This window comes from Ictalurus furcatus, chromosome 26 (assembly GCF_023375685.1).
Source record: "Ictalurus furcatus strain D&B chromosome 26, Billie_1.0, whole genome shotgun sequence".
In the NCBI taxonomy this organism is placed as follows: domain Eukaryota; kingdom Metazoa; phylum Chordata; class Actinopteri; order Siluriformes; family Ictaluridae; genus Ictalurus; species Ictalurus furcatus.
In genome coordinates, this window is record NC_071280.1 from 7,889,559 (window position 1) to 7,908,489 (window position 18,931).

Consider the following 18,931-nt stretch of genomic DNA (forward strand, 5'->3'; position numbering starts at 1 on the left):
TCCAAAAGTGTCCGTAGTGTGTGAAGGTGTCCCCTGCCTTGTGCCCCATGAGATAGGCTCCAGGTTCCCTGTGACCCAGTAAGGATAAGCGGTACAGAAAATGGATGGATGGAATGTTTCTCATTTTTATGTACTTTATGTTTCAAAGGCTGACAATTTTACCTGTATGTAATGGGGCTCTACAGGGCGACCATTTCAGTCGCATATGCGATCTTTTATCGATCACACAATATGACCTGAACCTGTGAATGTGACATGCTCCTGTAGCCACAGCGGCTTCGGGTGCTTATTTTATGATTATTATTAATTTAATAATTAATATGTATTAATGTTCATGCTACAAGGTGGGGTGCAAGTCAAACTTCTTTATTAAATGATTCCTCACCAATCATAATCAAGAGTAGCAACTGTTCAGTCTGTACACATACAGTACACTGCTGCTCTCCTTCACTCTCTTCACTAACTCTAATAGACAGCGCATTCACTTCATTTAATTTCACAGTTGCCCGACATCACCAGAAAAGTCAACTCCAGTTTTCATGTTTTGATTTAATCCCCCCCAAAAAAACACTATCAGCAGACATGGCAACACTACTGGGGAACCGATCTAAAAGGAACAACTGATAAACAAACACAAAAACTAATAAAATGTAAATACAGAAAATGTGCTTGGTTATAAATACATCATTTAATTTAAAAATAGATATTATAATAAATTCATAAGATATAAATATAATGAGAAATGGAATCATATTTAATTACTATGAGTTGCATTTAATATCAATTTGACATTAAGCTTAGTAAGGTATTTCCTTAGAAGGCTATTAGCCTTCTTTTTCCTAATATTTATAATTTTTGTATTAATCTACTTTTAATTAGGACTCTTTATTGTTTAAGATATTTAAAAATAAATATTTTATGCTTGTTTATTTATCAATTAACCAACAATATTTGTCAGTGCTATTATTTTAATTCAATTAACAGTGACCATGAGCAGAGAGCTTACATTTAACTGTTTGTGACCAACCTCCTGATTGAAGCATAAATAAAAAAGGATTGGTATCTGGATCGGTTTCAGTCGTAAAAATCCTGATCAGAGCCTCAGTAATGAACACCATTAAACTAAAACGCTTTGCATCTGGTGGGTAAGTGATCTCACCCAATCACATCCTATATGAGATTATTCAGTAGTGATGTGAAGTTCGGATCATTTTACTGACTCGGATCTTTGAATCTCGTTCAGCAAAATGAATGAATCTTTTTTCAAGCCATGTTGTTCATTTCAGCAGAACATAATTAAAATGTTACATGTTAAATTCCCCAACACATCTAGTATTTACTAAATTATAAAATAAACTATAGGCTGATGCAGCTGAGGCTGAATTATGAGAAACAGAAATGATTAATTGCTTAGCATTAGGTCTTCAGGCTATGCAGTCTGTTAGTTCACCTCCCGATCCGGGTCGTTCTTTTTTTATCACGTCACGTTTATCACATCTGTTCCCTGGAAACAGAAATGATTAGTTCGGGTTCGAGTCGTTCGTTCATCCCATGACCTCCCCATAGGCTGAATGCAGTGGAGCCGTGACGTGATGAACGAACGACTCGAACCCAAGGACTCGAGAGCTGAACTAATCATTTCTGTTTCCTGTACAGAACCTATGGGGATGTTGCTGCGCATGTGCGGTAAATTTTGAACAAATCACTCTCTGAGACAAGTCATTGTTCCCGAGTCACCTTAAAGATTCATTCAAAATGAACGAATCATTCATGAACGACATTACTATTATTCAGATATATACACAGAACAGTTTGAGAACTGGCTCCAGCCCAGAACCATGACAGTGGGAAATGCCTAATAGTGTAGCTTTAAATATATTTAAGAGGAGCAGACTTCAAAGACTGAACACTGAGGTTTATTGTATTTGTTACAAGGTAGAACAGGTTAACAGTTGTTGTTTTTTTTGTTTTGTTTTTTGCGTATGGCCTGTAAAATTAACTGAAAACATTACATTTAGTTTATCAGAAGGTAAATTCATTTGTCATGGCTCACACTGTGTTCCTCAATTCTGTCATAATTGTCAAGCTCAAGTTTTCTCATGCCTACTTGTGTGTTATATTGTAGCACATTAATGTTAGCATCTCTAATAAAAAATAAACTTCAACCGTGCTCCTAAATATTCAACTGTGCACCTATCATGGTTTTTCAGATATTACCTTTCATGTAATGTGTTATAGGGATGTCAAGATATCAAAAATCTAGTAGTCGGTACAGATACCACCAAAAGTACATGATACTCGATACCAAAGTCGATACCACGGTGTGGTATATAAAAAAAAAAATACAATTAAAAACCTCTTGTGGAAGACATCCTCCTCTGGCTGATACTGGCAAAAAGAGAAAGAGAGAGGGGGGGATATTTTAGTTATCAAATACTGTCTGACAATGACTAATAAAACAGTGGAGGCTACAAATGCGAAGATGCACTCCTGCATGCGTGCACACACACACCCCTTATACTCTGAATGCAAGCATTAGCTTAAATTCACTGATATGGTGGCAGGCAGGCACACGGTGGCTTAGTGGTTACACATGTTCGCCTCACACCTCCAGGGTCTGGGGTTCGATTCCCGCCGGGGCCATGTGTGTGTGGAGTTTGCATGTTCTCCCTGTGCTGCGGGGGGTTTCCTCTGGGTACTCCGGTTTCCTCCCCAGTCCAAAGACATGCATGGTAGGCTGATTGGCATGTCCAAAGTGTCCGTAGTGAATGTGTGAGTGTGTATGTGATTGTGCCCTGCGATGGACTGTCCAGGGTGTACCCCACCTTGTGCCTGATGCTCCCTGGGATAGGCTCCAGGTTCCCCGTGACCCTGAAGAAGGAGTAAGTGGTAGAAGATGGATGGATGGTGGCAGGCCAAAAAGATTCATTAAAAGCATGAACATCTGAATAATTATTAGTGACATTAGGCTACATTTAGCTGACAGGACACGGGCTGAATGGTGGTCCATTAGGAGGTAGTTCATAATATTGCAATGTGTTAGCATCGTTAACAAATAACTGGCTATCGCTAACATTACATGGAGCATAACGTTAGCTGGTTTCACGGCCACAATTTCAGCTTTGGTTTCAGCTGCCTCAAACAAATAGGACCGTCTTTCAGGTGCTTCGCCAAATTCCAGGTGTTTCCACGCTTTGTTTGAAATGAACAATACCATCGGTTACACACCGGCTTCAGAGCCTGAATTATATGTTTGTTGTCATCCACCTGGAATGCGAAGTATTTCCATATTTGACTCTTATCACCTTAACTATCAATGATTCGGGGCGGAGCTAAACTTGTCACCATCTTCTGTAGTTTTAGTTTTTGCTTGTAGGCGTTCTTCTTCACCACTTGTGGACCGACTAAACACCGACAAAAACACTTGCGCGTATTTGCTGCCCCTATCAGTTCCGGAAGAATTGCAACCCCGGTACTTCACTACCATGGGTACCTACACTACTGCAGAAAAACAAGTACCATCCCATTATAAGAATATTGGTACCGAAGTATCGGTTCTCGTGACATCCCTAGTGTGTTATATATCAGTTTGTGAATGTAAAAACGTCTGCAAAGTTTCAAAAATCAAAGCGCACGACAAATGGCGTTCTTGACTCCCAAAAGAAGGAACCGATTCTGAACAGCTGAAACGAGTCCTTAACCCTTTCGCCCCGACACTAGAGTTCATTCCGCCGGCGGAATGGAAAACGACTTATCGGACATTTTCAATTAGTATAAACAAATGAATTATTGTATCGCCGCAGCTCTGGTACAAGATTAGTCAGGACACTTATGGCTTTCTGTGCGTACAGTTTTATGTCTGTGTGCTTAACTCCTGGTGAGCAGGGGGATGGGAAATGGGCGGAGTTTGAGCTCCCTACTGGGCAAACAATTGACACCTCTCCACGAAAACATTGAGACAGAGATAAATCGGAGAGCACGACTAAAGCTTTTTTGATAGTAAAACACCGTATACAACTGCCACAATAAAATTATAACATTTAAACCAAAGATCGGACTTGTATAAAAGTTTACTACCTTACATTACCTACATAGACGAAAATCCAGTTCGCTTGCGGTTTTAATAATCATGCACATTTCCATCGGTATAAAGACCATCAGCTTTATTGAAGAAAACAAATGTCCTCTTCAAAATGCATTAAGTGTTTTGGTATCCCACCCCTCTGGAAATTAGTAATTAGCCATAGACTGAACTAAAACACCATCTAAAAAAAAAAAGCTAATCTGCTTTGGCTATGCTGAACAACCCGCCTCCTAAATTTTAATCGGGCAGTCTAACTTGATTGACAACCACTTGGACCAATTGTAGATACTTCTAGCTTTCAAACAAGCCCAAACTCGACATGATTGGCCACTCAGAGGCTGAGAAACATCAAATGCGTAATCAGCACAACCAGACTTTTTACGCGTGCGTCTAGAGTTGTGTGTCAGCGGTACAGGCCAATCAGCACAGCGCTACAGGGCCGTGCAGAGAAACGATCAGGAAATGGCAGCTCCGCTCTAGCGGTCTTCCTGCTAAACTTTATACAGCAGTTTTTTCTGATCGCTAGTTTTCTAATGGTTTTCGCTCAGCGTGCGATTTATCGGCGTCTTATAGCAGCGGCGTGCTCCCGAAAAAGCCTGAATGCGTCACAGCTTCTGGAGGAGTTATTTCCGAGTGGCTCTTTTTTTTTTTGGAGGAAGATTATGTGGATTGAGTTGAGGGGCTCTATCTACCCCCAAAGAAGTCAGAGAAGAGGGGTCACTCGTGTGTCTATCATTTGAGCCATTCGGAAAGCACGTGCTCCTTCACTGGGGGCTCTGGCACTATTTTTAATAAACATTATATTTTATAAGTATGTTTCAGACTCTTTTGTGTGTGTGAAATTACACATTGTGTAACAGAGTTCATGCTACTGCCATTTGTTTTCATTTTGTGCCATTTGGAGACGTTTGGTGCCTTTTGGAGAGGTTATTTTGTGCCTTTTCTAAAAAAAAAAAGATGCTTGCTATTTCTAGAAGTCTGCAATTTTTAAAGGCTTTGTGCCATTTTGATAAGCTTTGTGCCATTTAGAGAGGTTTTATGTCATTTGGAGATGTTTGGTGCCATTTGGAGAGGTTTTTAACTGTGTTTGGATAACCTTACACACAATTTTAGTGGTTAGAGATGACTTCCTCATATTTTGGGTGTTTATGGACAAGTACTTGGGGCATCTTTGAGACCAAGAATGGGGTTGATATCAACATTTGCTGTGAAGATATAACATTTGTGTTAAAAGTAATTTTTTTTTTATAATTAAGAAAAAAATTCTGAATGTATTGCCCCAGGTAGGCTAGGTAAAAGAAGAAATACTTGAAATAACTGCTAATTCTTAAAGTCTTAAGTGTCTACTTTCATATGAGCCATTAACCACTACTGTGGTGTGTGATATCACAAAACAAATCAATGCTGAACACAGGTACCCCCAAAACAGACAAAAATGCCATTTTTTGGCTACCGGTAAAAGAGGTTTTAAGTTAATTCCAGACTTACTCCCTGTACTAACCTAGGTTTGTAACAAAAACCCCGCCTCTGGTCTTCATCGGCTGCTCACTGACAGCGGTAGACCAATCACAACAGACTGGGACGTCTGACCAATCAGAGCAGAAGTATGCTCTCTGAAATTAGGAGTTTGGAATGAATCCTTTAGAACAGATCATTTGTGACACTGAGGGGAAAATGATAATGCTGCAGTTTAAATTATGAGCACATTAAAGTGTTTTTATTATTATTATTATTTTACATTTGATGCTCGTAAATTTGTACGAGACATTTAAAGCAAAATTAGGCACGTTTCAAAATAATAATAGCTGCCCTTTAAATAAAGTTCTCGAATTTCTATGTAGCCCCTTTTGTCGCCACCTGGCGGCCCCCAGTATGAGAACCACTGCATTAAAATTGTGCAGCAGTTTGTGAGCTCTAAAGAAAGCCTGAAGCCTGAAAAGAAAAACTGAATTGGACAATGTCAGACTAAATAGTTTGTGGAGCTGAGTCACAACTAAAAGCTCCCACTGCTTTTGATTCTGCATACTGTTTGGAGGGGACATGAAATAAATGTAATGAGACCTGGGACCTGTAGACATGAACAAGATGAGACTGGATTTGTGGGCGGGGCTTCAGCGGCTCTTATTTAAGGCTGAGAACAGAAGTGCGCTCAGTTGAAGCAGTTTCTTCTTTTTTCCCCCCTTAAAGGTTTATTTCATTTTAACGCAGAAATGATTGTAACGATTTATTCACTTTATGCAGGTAAGTAATTTTTTAGCATCTTTATTAACATCCCAGGCCATAAACATGATCTGTAGATGAATTAGTCTTCTAAATGAGGTGTTGTCACTCAGGATCTGTCTGAACAGCAGTTTGTAATTCCAGAATACCTGTAATCCCATGTTTATTTCTTTCTGTGAATTTTGTTAGTTTAGAGATAAACTGTAGATTAAATCCACATTAATTCCCTCACACTTATACATCACATATGTACAGTACACACACATAAGTACATATCACATGTAACATCATAGGAATATATTTCACATGTCTTATAGTGTAGGTTACAGTACCACGGTTATAAAATTGTTAATATTGATCAATTTCTGAAACCAGTGGGGAAAAAAGTTGATTAAAATAAATAAATAAATTTAGAAAGCTTTCCCAGCATGTTGTTAGATGATAAAGTGGTCTGGTGCAAACTTCTCCAGTTGAATTTTGAAAGTCATGAGCCAACTACACACTGTATACCCAGATATGTCTCTGCATGCACTGCAAAGACATGTTGTCAATATGTTTGTTATATAATTGTAATAATACTATATATATATATATATATATATATATATATATATATATATATATATATATATATATATATATAATGCAATTATACATAACACTAAAACACAAAATTTTTATGTATATATAGATATATATATACACAAACACATGCATGTGCATATATACATTATACAATATTATACGTAAAACATTAGAACACAATATCATATAAATATAGGTGTGCGCGGTGGCTTAGTGGTTAGCACGTTCGCCTCACACGTCCGGGGTTCGATTCCCGCCGGGTCCATGTGTGTGCGGAGTTTGCATGTTCTCCCCATGCTGCGGGGGTTTCCTCCGGGTACTCCGGCTTCCTCCCCCAGTCCAAAGACATGCATGGTAGGCTGATTGGCGTGTCTAAAGTGTCCGTAGTGTATGAATGGGTGTGTGTGTGATTGTGCCCTGTGATGGACTGGCACCCTGTCCAGCGTGTACCCCGCCTTGTGCCCGATCCTCCCTGGGATAGGCTCCAGGTTTATATATATATATATAAAACATTAAAATATATTAGAATTAAGTATTATGTAACTATGTCACAGAGAGTGTGCAAGCCTGAAGAGAGATGAGTTTTTAAAGAACTTTTGAATCTTGAAATGGTTTCACAGTTGCGGATGTGATGTGATGGGGAAGTGAATTCCAAAGCTTAGGAGCAATGTGACTAAAAGCTTTTCCACCCATGGTGGTAAAGTTCATGTCTGTTATTGCTAGTAGACCTGCTGAGGAGGATCGCAGTAAGTGGGGAGGGGGGTAGTTCTCCAAGAGGTTAGTGAGGTAAGTGGGAGCATGATTATGTAGGGCCTGTGAGAAGCAGAATACTGAATTGGATTCGATAGGCAACAGGAAGCCAGAGAAGCTGGATGAGCAGAGGTGTTACATGGCTGGTTGATTTGGAGCATGTAATGATCATTGCTGCAGAGTTTTGGATTATTTGGAGCCAGTGAAGTAGTTTATTATGGATGCCAGACAGGATGGAATTGCAGAAACATTACCATTGAGCAAGACTTCTGTGCTGTGTTGAGTGAGGGATGGGTGTAGTCTTGCCATGTTCCGTAGATGGAAGAAGACACTGCGAGAAACATTGTTTATGTGTGCAGCAAAGGAGAGAGTGCTATCTAAAATGACACCAAGACTCTCAACCTGAGTGGAGCATGGTATAGTGCAGCCTTCAACAGAGAGGGTGAAGAGTGCTGTTTTAGAGCCAACAACGAGTAGCTCAGTCTTATTGCTGTTTATATGAACAAATGTTCCAGTATTACAGTAATTCGTCAGTTATAAATCTGGAATAAAGATTGTAGTGGGCTTGGGGTTGTAGACAGTTCATAATGTCCATTTACATTTACATGAAGTTTGGGAACCCCTGGACTTGGCTATTAACCTGTAGTTGTATAAATTAATGATACCCTTGATACTGAAGCTCAAAGACGTGTGGGAAAACACTGTGTCAGTGCTTATTAAAACCATAGTGCAAACCATAGTGCATGGTTAGATGGTTGTGAAAGTAGTGGTTGGAGAGACTTCATGATGCAGAGCTTTTTTTAGAATTGGAACCAGCACAAGAGAAACTTGTGTTAATAATCGCACTGGCAAATTTATCACGCATGTTTTACAGGTCAGTTAAGAACCCATGAGCCTTGTCTACGAAGTAATAGGTGAGGTACAGTACTAGGAACCCCAGACAAAATAAATGTATGTGGATATTCTGACAGATTTATGTTGGTATTATGTCTTCATGTTACCCCAAGATAATGTTGTGACCCTTTACTTCAGTGGAGAAATCAAAATCGCAGTAGACACGTATTTCGAAGACATTTCTTAATTGAAAACAATCGCATGAATGTATAAAAACGAAGAAAGTGGCTACCCTACAATTGCTGAACATGATCTCAAAACTGTGACCTTTCCCCCTCCCCACCCCACAGTACCGGTACTTGCCAAGCAGTGCACAGAGTAGAGGTGTAAGAGCCAGAGAAAAAAATATATATATATATATATATATATATATATATATATATATATATATATATATATATATATACTTACAGGAGTAAGTCCTAGAAGTAAGTGAAAGACTGATTTTCAGTTATCGAAAGCGTTTGGTTGCAGTTATTGCTGCAGAAGAAGCACAACCTGATTTTAAGTTTAAGGGGGAATTATTTTTTCACACTGGTGATGGGTGTTGGATAACTTTTTTTGCTTCAATAAAAATAAATAAATAAATAAACTATTTTAACTGTATTGTGTGTTCACTCAGGTTGCCTTTGTGTCATGTTGTATTTCGTTTGAAATGCTAAAACTATTTAGTATAAGATAATACTAAACACAAAAGCAGAAGAAATCTAGATTGGGCAAATACTTTTTCACAGCACTGTATGTACATGTAGTATGTACATGTGGGTTTTGGTCTGTGCTGCGATACCTCAGCGTGTACGCCTTATTGCAAAGGGAAGAAGTCAGCTTTAAATCAGCACAAGTTTATGGAGGAGTGACTGGTGACCTGACCTGAAAACATCTGCTGTAACACTTTCTGGTTGTTACAAATACCATAGGTTTTTACATGTCTATAGGAATACATACAGTGTCAATATTTACGCTCAGCCTGGTTGCTGGAGAAGTAGTACTACAAACTGTCTAAAAGTTTGTCAGGCAGAAATGAGTATAAACTGCAAAGAGAAGTGTTTTTAAATCTGCTACACCACTTGTTTCGGTAGTTATCATTTTTATTTGATTAATATTAAATCAGAATTAAAATCCTAAGACATTATGCCATTCTCAGCTATAAATAAAAGGGAATGTATTAAGTTTACAAAGCAGTTGCAAAATGTAGGTTTCAAGTATATTTCTAGTATAATTGTTTAAATGACGAGCGTGTAACAAAACAATTCATTCAATTTCTCATGTAACTTCTCAGGTAAACATGACAGATATGGCCTCAAGATAAGCCGAGATAATGGTACTGAATCACAAATAAATGGTCTAATCTATATTAATTAATATTAAGAATAGAAGAACTCCCACAAAACCAGTAAATTCAGCTTGGTTAACCCTCTACCTTTACTACTACATAAAGTCTCTCAAAATGAGAAGCTTACAGTCTCAGAGTTTTCATGCATGGAAAGGATATTTCTGAGATTCTGGTCTTTAAATACTGCAATGTGCTTAAAGTTTTGAACACCTGGGGTTGGGTTAAAAGTTACCATCCAGTGTTGCACCAAAAATGATTCAATTAAGAGCTTTGACATATTCAAACACACCGAAAAGAAACCCTTTAAGTGTTTTTCTTTCCAAGCTGCAGGTGGCTGCCTTCCAGAACAACTAGAAACTATTAGCTATGTTGTTTACACTGCTATGTTTGAGATAATAATAATGGAAATGTTTTTTTTTCCCTCTACAGTGATCCACCTGACCTCATCTTTAACTGTTGACATCCCACTCCCATCTTCTGAATTTGCCCGTGGTGGCACCGTCACTATACCATGCAACTTCAAACCCCAGAAAGCAGACAACCCATCAATCATCATCTCATGGACTGCACAACCAGATAATCCTGCAGATTCTGATGTAATGAACTCACTTCAGCAAATTTGCTTCTTATGCTGCTTCAGCACCTTCCTTTTCACCTTCCTTATATTTCTTCTGAATTGTTTTAATGATTGTAAGTGAGGTATGAAATGGCCTGTTGGAACTCCTGGTGTGTGTATTGCTAAGAGAAGCTGTAATTCCAGCATTTGATTCAACCTACATTCATAGATATAACATACAGTGTACAGTTTACATATCACTAAATCTATTTTTAAGTCCAGCAAACTATAACCTTCCTGGACATGTCTTAAATAATGAAAAACCTAAAGATGTGTAATGCTTGCACGGTATAAACACATGCTCTGCTATAAACTATTATCATGAAATGGTTTATGATTTTGTTTGTGCTAAATTCTTTGGTCTTATAGATTGACATCCTCACATATTACCACTTCTCAAGTACACCGGATAATCTGGACGTCAATGATGGATATACTAACCGAGCTTCACTTCAGGTAGACATTGTTAAAGGATGGGCGAACTTGACACTCAGTTCTCTAACATCGAAGGACAGTAGAGTGTATCGGTGCAAAGTTAAAATTCCTAAGGACACCCAGGGAAAACCATCAGATACCACTACGGTTGTGGTTTTGGGTAAGTACAGGGGCTGGTAATATGTAATGCTAACAGTTAATAGTATGCAAACAGCAAATTAATAATAATTCAAGATCCTTTCTATATAATTTCCCCCATTTCATTGAAGAAATATTCAGACGTTAATGTTTTACTTGATGGTGCTGGGACTCTTCAGAAGCTGTTGGAGCAGCTTAGATGCAAACAAACATTTCAGCTTGTTGGATGATTTGATGTTTTGAATTTTGAAGTCAAAACTCATTGTGTGAAATGAGTCAAAACTCCTCATAAAAGGTCAAGTGCACAGACAGCTGAGGGAATGAAATGAGCGATGAGAGTAAAGGCTGAAAGGCAGAAGTAGATGTTATTTTGACTGATTCCTATGTCAATAAAAATATTTAATGATTATATATATATATATATATATATATATATATATATATATATATATATATATATATAATGGTAACAGTAATAAGGAAGCACTAAATATTTCATCTTTATATGGCGTCATTTCTTAAACAATTGAATGATTAGTTTCATGTTTATTTATAAGTTTGTGGTAACTCACTTTCTTTATTTTTCATAATCTTTAATTTATACCAGAAATACTAACCCCATTTCCAGAAAAGTTGGGGATGGTCACGTATCCATGTAAGGGAGGTTTGGGCCGGATCCAAGTGCAGTAAAAGACGTTTATTAGAGAGATAGGCAGACAAATTCAAAAAAGTAATTCAAAGCATGGTCTAATAACATGCAAAAGGTCAGGTGATATACAAACAGGCATAAACAGGGCGAGGCTAGAATAAAAAAAAAACCGAGAACCGAGAAACAAAGAACAACCGATTGGTAAAGAGATAAACTCAACACTATGCAATGTGCTACGAGACAAGGGGTTTAAATGACAAACGTAATCAAGGGTTAACCACAGGACAGCTGAAACCAATGACAACACACATTCAGAAAACAACCAATGACAAAACAGGGGCGGAGACAGAACATAACCATAACAAAAGCACGTGGCCTACGTAAACAAAGTCAATGTCATTGAAGACCGATAAACGTGCATTTACTAAGGGCTCTCGCACCTGGCTCGTGCACAAGCATGCGTTTTGGTTTTCCAAGCACGCTGCAATATTGCAGCGCTGGCTCGAGGGGAAATCGTAACAGGGACTAAGAATACCATCGAGAACATTTTGTGAAACCAGACATTTTAAACTAAGCCCATTTCCATAAAAGTTGGGATTATTTCTAACATGCAATAAAAACAAAAATCTGTGATTTGTCAAGTCTGAACTGACAAAAGTACAAAGAAAAAGTATTCAATGTTTTCACTGACCAACTTAATTGCATTTTGTAAATATAAACAAATTTAGAATTTGATGCCTTCAACACACTCAAAAAAAGTTGGGACAGAGGCATGTTTACCAGGGTGTTACATCACCCTTCCTTTTAATTACACTTTTTAATCGTTTGGGAACTGAGGATACTAATTGTTGCAGTTTTGCAAGTGGAATTTTTGCCCATTCTTGCTTGATACAAGACTTCAGCTGCTCAACTATCCTTGGTCGCCATTGTCTGATTCTCCTCTTCATGATGCACCATAGGAGACAGATCTGGACTGCTGGCAGGCCAGTCAAGCACATGCACTCTGTGGTTACGAAGCCACACTGTTGTAGTACATGCAGAATGAAACCTGGCATTGTCCTGCTGAAATAACCATGGACTTCCTGGGAAAAGATTTTGCCTTGATTGCAGCATATGTCTCTCTAAAAATCCCAATATACGCCTCGGTGTCAATGGTACCTTTACACATATGCAAGTCACCCATGCCGTGGGCACTGATGCACCCCATACCATCGCAGATGCTGGCTTTTGCACCTTTCACTTATAACAGTCTGGTTGGTCTTTTTCATCTTTGGCACGACCTTTCATATTTAGAACTCGACGTCCATTTTTCCCGAAAAACAAGCTGAAACGTGGACTCATCTGACCACAGCACACGTTTTCACTGCCTTTCAGTCCATCTGAGATGAGCTTGGGCTCAGAGAACCCAGCGTTGTTTCTGCATAGAGTTGATGTGTGGCTTCCTCCTCGCGTAATAGAGTTTCAGGTTGCATTTCTGGATGCAGCGGCGGACTGTGTTAAGTGACAACGGTTATATTTATCACAGTAGCATGACGATTTCTCAGGCAATGCCGCCCGAGGGCTCCAAGGTCACGCAAGTTCAGCAGTGGTTTCCGACTTTGCCCTTAACTTGAGATTTCTTCGGATTCCCTGAATCTTTTCACAACATTATGCACTGTAGATGATAAACGACCTAAATTTTTTTGCAAGCTTGTGTTTAGCATTGTTCTTTTTGAACTGACTGACAATTCTCTCACAAAATGGTGAGTATATAATGTCTGGTTTCACAAAATGTTCTCTATGGTATTCTTAGTCCCTGTCCTAGTGAGGGATGAGTTTTTGATGGAGCCGGCAAAGCACTCCTGTAAGTCGCTCTGGATAAGGTCATCTGGTGAATGCTGTAAACGTAATAAAAATAAGCGATTTAAACTCGACAGCACATTCCATATATAAAAGTGCATTAATCCATGTGAATTCTATGATTTGATCAAGTAGAGGTTTACATTAGTTAGTCTTACCACATTTCTTACAGAAACACTCCTATGAATGATTTACAAATAAACACTTTGTTGTAGGGTATCATCGTTATAGACTGCAGCAGGAGAGCTGTACAATCAGTGTCGTCGGGTGAAAAACCCACATAACGTAATTCAGTAACCTGTAGATGTGCAACTAATTTGCAGTGCAGTAATTCTGACAGATCTTCTCCTGTTAAACAGTGGCTCCTTCCAAACCCATCTGCGCTGTTCAGGGAAAAGCAGAGTTTTACCAGAACATCAGCCTGACCTGTCGTTCAGAGGAGGGCATGCCAACACCAATGTACACATGGCAAAGATATGATGTCAGTAATAATCCCCAACAGAATCCACCCATGGCCACTGATGGTATGTGTTTTGGTCTTCATATTGTGTCTTTGTATGAGTATTATATTGAACTCCAGTGTCCAGTTATATATCTGGAAACGTTGCCCCTTGCCCTTTCCATTCTGTTACCATAACTCTTTTGTATGTCTCTCTTCAGTAAATGGAGTTTTGTCACTTTACAATATTTCCACGGAGACCAGTGGTTATTATATCTGCACGTCTGCCAATAAAATTAGCAATGAGTCCTGTATTCTGACTTTGGCCGTCATGCCACGCAAGTATTTTAATAATTGTGTATTTATCATGCTAAAATGTTGACCCTTTTTCCTGTTTATCAGTTTTTGGTTTCCTCTTTTCATTTTATTTTGTGTGGTTCTGTCCCTTAGCCTCAGACTCCATGAACATTGGAGTCTGGATAATTGGAGGCTGTGGAGTTTTTCTCCTCCTCCTGATGATCATTATCTGCTGCTCCTGCTGCTGCTGCCGCCGGAAAAAGTACAAGTTTGAGGAGTACACCGGGGGGTATGCTATTACTTAATTGTGAAAACTAGTAACGTAACACCTAAGCAAGACCTGTTGTAATTGCAGAGGCTTACCTCACTGGATAGATTTTTGGCTGGAAAAAACCCCCCCAATGTTTAGCATTAATTTTAATCTGTGCCTATAAAACATGTAGTCTTTGGATAATTAAAAAAATCTTTTAATTGATTTGCTGCTTTTTGTCTTGCTTTGACTGCTGGTGTAATGTACATGTTCTTTGTTGTGTTGATGATCAAGACGCTCAGAAGTCAAATTGGCCTTGGGGAAAAAATCAACATTGTTCAATTTATTATAAACAGATCACCAGAGGATGGCGAGTACACGGATAAAAAGCCACAGGAGCTTGAAGAGCACCAAGACGAACATCTCGAGTGCAAAGCTGACAGAAACGATGAACGCGATGAGCGCGGTGATCACTCTGATGACGCTATGACGCAGGGGCAGCCAGATAACCGTCAATATGATTCTGACCAGAATGACGACTGGCGTTCTGACCATTATGGTGATAGTCATGATGGTTATGGTTATGATGGTTATGATGACAACGGATGGGACCGATGCGATGATCGGCGAAGAGATGGTTATGATGAGCCCTGTGATCGCTATGATGACCGCCAAGACCGTTATGGCCACCCTGATGATCATTATGATAACTGCAGGAGATCTCCAAATGTTCCCACCAACTAGAGGCTAAGTAGGCCTGCAAGATCTCTTTTTTAAACATATTTTTAAACTGAATTTACCTGAAATTGCCAAAAGACGGTTTATTTTTTTGTTTATTTTTTTTGTAACATTGCTACTTGTTCTGGCTTGGCTAACTTTCAAACCTTTAATTGCATGGTAATACACCAGAAAAAAGCCATTTCAAGAAAGTAAAAAGTCTTGTTTCTGGAAAAATTTGCCTTTTTTGTGTGTATAAAAAGAAAAATAATCTTGTCATACATGTTTTGCATTAGAAAGGTAATCTCATTTTAAGAAAATATATCTATCTTTTTCTTAATAAGATCTTCCAGCAAATAGTAAGCTAGATTTAACCAGTAACAAGCTATAACAATGGTTTACATAATATTCCAGCAGAGGAACACAATTTATTTCCTTATTTTAAGACTAAGACCACTTGCTCAACTTAAATCTTTTAATGAAGCAGCTATGTGTCATAGTTATGCTGAAATCCACACTGATCTACGTTACCCATCAGCCTGTTCTGTGTTACCCCTAATAAGCACCCCTATAGAAGTTCTAAGGTGTGTTTGACTTTGGTGGCTGACTTGAAGCAGTGCATGCCGGTCAGAACTTGAGACGGCGCCGACCCCATCACTGTGACGTATGGCATCAAAGTACCCCAATAGTGATATGAGAGCAGCCGTCTCCCTCAGCCAGCACAGCTTCTCCAGAGCGCAGCTTCTCCACATCTATTTCACGATTGACCAGACTCACCCACGATAACAATGACGTGTTTTTCGTGTTTATTCTGACACCTTCAGTTCCACTAAGGCTCACAAATCCATATTTTTATAACAGTAAAAATCCCTTTCATGTAATCTTAGGCCCTGATTACCCTAGTGCATTTTCATTTTAAAACACAGTTTTCAAACGATCATCGTCCACACTGGAGTTTCCGCTGTGTTTGAGAAAAGATCTTCGTTCACACTACACGACCGAATACGCATGTCACATGACCAGTCATGCACACTGGGCATGCGCATACAAATATAACAGGAAGTTGGTTGCTAATCCAAACAGGTGCTCCACGTCGGGCTTCCGCCACTCGAAATGAGATTTGTTGGCGTTTGCTCTAATGATAGCTCGCCTCTTGCGCATGTAGGCAGCTGCTGTATAAAATACAGAATCTAACTGCACAATGGCTGCTAAGAACAACAACGCCAGCAAAGCTTGCGGTTCAGTCTTGTTGTGTATACGATCAAGGTAGCGTAACGGTCATATGGTAGGGGCTTGACGAATCAGGGAAGGATACACAATGATCCAGAAGACCCAATCAGGGGGCGAATGTGGGTGAAGCCATGCCTTCGTTTCCAAAAGTTTTCATTTTGGTCTGTTTATTCTGAAACGCTAGCCTGCAGTTTTCAAACTAAAATGGGTTCTTCGGCATTTCCAAAAGTCTCCGTTTTCGAGGGTTCAAAAATGCCGGAGTAGTGTAGACGACAAAAGTTATGCGTTTAAAATCAAAGTGTACTAGTGTAAGCACTAGTGTAAACAGGGCCTTAATGTTATATTGTAGCATGTTTATCAAAATAAAACTGATGAAAAATATAGGCTGCACTTTATTGGTTTTTAAATGATACAGGCTTATGTTGAACTTTCATCTTGTACATACAGGCACTGTATTAACCTATTCAGGGAAAAGTGTTTCCAGTGTTACATGTAAAATTCAGATGTCTGTTTATCTGAGAAATATTACATCTACTCCACTTCGTCTGTGACCAAGAAAACAAACAACTACGGGAAGCAGAATGTGTCTGACTTGACGGCTCCGTTTTCAACTCCTCCCCTGACTGTGAACGACAACTCTCGTTGATCGGTTCCATCCAGCCACAGCCGAAGTCGAACACACCGCTAGTTTTTCAGCATGTAATTGTCAAGCTTTTATTGTTGTCGTGTTCATGTGTTGTCGTGTGTGTCACAGCCGCTCTCATAATCGCCATGTGGCCTTGTGTCCATTGTTACGTTTATGGTTCTTGGTTGTTAGTTTTGCACTGTATTCAATTTAAAAAACTGTGTCTTATTGTAAGCTAATTATTAATCTTAGATTAAGGGATAAATTCTTAAAGTCAGATCAATCAATATACCAAAATACTCATTTTAAGCAAGTCTATCTTAAATAACTGAGTTTCCATTGCTTGTAATAAGCACAACTTGCGAAAGCTTGCTTGGCATTTTTATCTAGTTTTAAGATCCAATAGGATTTTTTTATGACTACATTTTTATGCTACTCTCAGTGCGGTGTGCCGTCAAGGCTCCCAACTGTGTAGCATGGTAATTTAACGTATCTCTGGTCGGAGCACCAGCTGTTGCCGTCACAACTATTAAAGATGCTATCATGATTTTTGTATGTGCCATCGTGAGTATCATGTCATCGGATCACGGGTCCTCGATTTTGCATGCGTTAAGGCAGGCTGAGTGAGATGTGGTCGTTTCGGTATAGCTCCTCCCCCTCACTTGCGGAGCCATGTTGCTGTTTGGTTTTGCTGCTTTGGGGCTGCTTGATTCTGCTTGTTTGTGCTTTGATTTGGTTTTATTTTGTTCTGTTTTGTTATTTTGCTTTGTGTTGGTTACTGTCACTAAGATCAGTTTTCTTTAATTAAACTGTTGTAACAGGTTTTATCAATTATGCTGATACTGCTATGTGGTAGTTGTGGTTTTGGTCAGTCTTGTTAAACTTGCTACCTGTAATCAGTTTGAGCTCGGGGTTATCTGTGTTTTTGTGACAGTAAGTTTGTCTTTATTTTGTTTTATTCTCTTGTTTGTCTGCTTTGAGCATATTGTAATTGATCTTGTGTTTTGTTTTCTCCTTGTAGGAGCTGAGTGCTTCCTGAGGCTTGGGGGCTGGGGGGGTTCTTTGCTGCACCTTAGGCTTTACTTAATTAAGGGTCATTTATTATTGCTGTGTTTATTTGCAGTGAATTTTGTGGGTATGATTCTGATTAGTGGGGTGCTTTTCCCTTTTGTATAGCTGGTGCTGTCATACTAGCCTGCCCTTCATACAGGAAGCCTCAGTCCTCCTATGATTATTGTTAATTTCTTCTTGTGACAGTTTTATTTAACCAATGCCTGACTGTGTTGGTTGCTGTTTTTTAAAAATAATTCTTGGCCAGTCTTTTTAACTTTAAAATAAAATGTATATTTGTATGGAAACCCATGCCTCTTGCCTGTGGAACATATTTAAGAATTCTTACCAAATCAGTTTTGCTTTCCCCTTTGGCAGATTTTTTTTTGCTTGATTTTACTACACTTTAACTAGATTTAAGTGTGTCTTGCTTGTTTCAAAATTTTTGCAGTGTGATATTAAATGTTAAATATTTTATGAACTATGTGTAATCTATGTAAAGCTTTTGAGTACTGGTTTACTACTGTGGAATCTGTAAGGCAAAGTATTTCAATGCGTTTCTGTAGTAATAATGAACAGAGCCTGAAATGTTAAGGCACTGTGACAGAAAAAGCCTCGTTAGGGAACTGAGGTCAAATGAGGTTTAAAGCGCACCGATTATGGTTTTGAAACATGCCTAATTTTGTTTTAAAGGTCTCATACAATAGATTTACATGTAGCCAAGGTCAAAAAACAATTTAATGTGCTCATAATTTAAATTGCAGTGTTACCATTTTTAAC

The 18,931-nt window shown here is 38.8% G+C and overlaps 1 protein-coding gene across 1 annotated transcript; it reads left to right on the plus strand.

The window, feature by feature from the left end:
- Positions 1-6,009: 6,009 nt before the first annotated feature.
- On the plus strand, positions 6,010-14,364 carry LOC128602427 (cell surface A33 antigen-like). Its single transcript, XM_053616210.1, has 5 exons — positions 6,010-6,325; positions 10,296-10,462; positions 10,852-11,077; positions 13,903-14,067; positions 14,204-14,364. Exons 1-5 carry the CDS (start codon positions 6,295-6,297, stop codon positions 14,362-14,364), a joined length of 750 nt encoding a protein of 249 aa, XP_053472185.1. The 5' UTR covers positions 6,010-6,294.
- Positions 14,365-18,931: the final 4,567 nt, after the last annotated feature.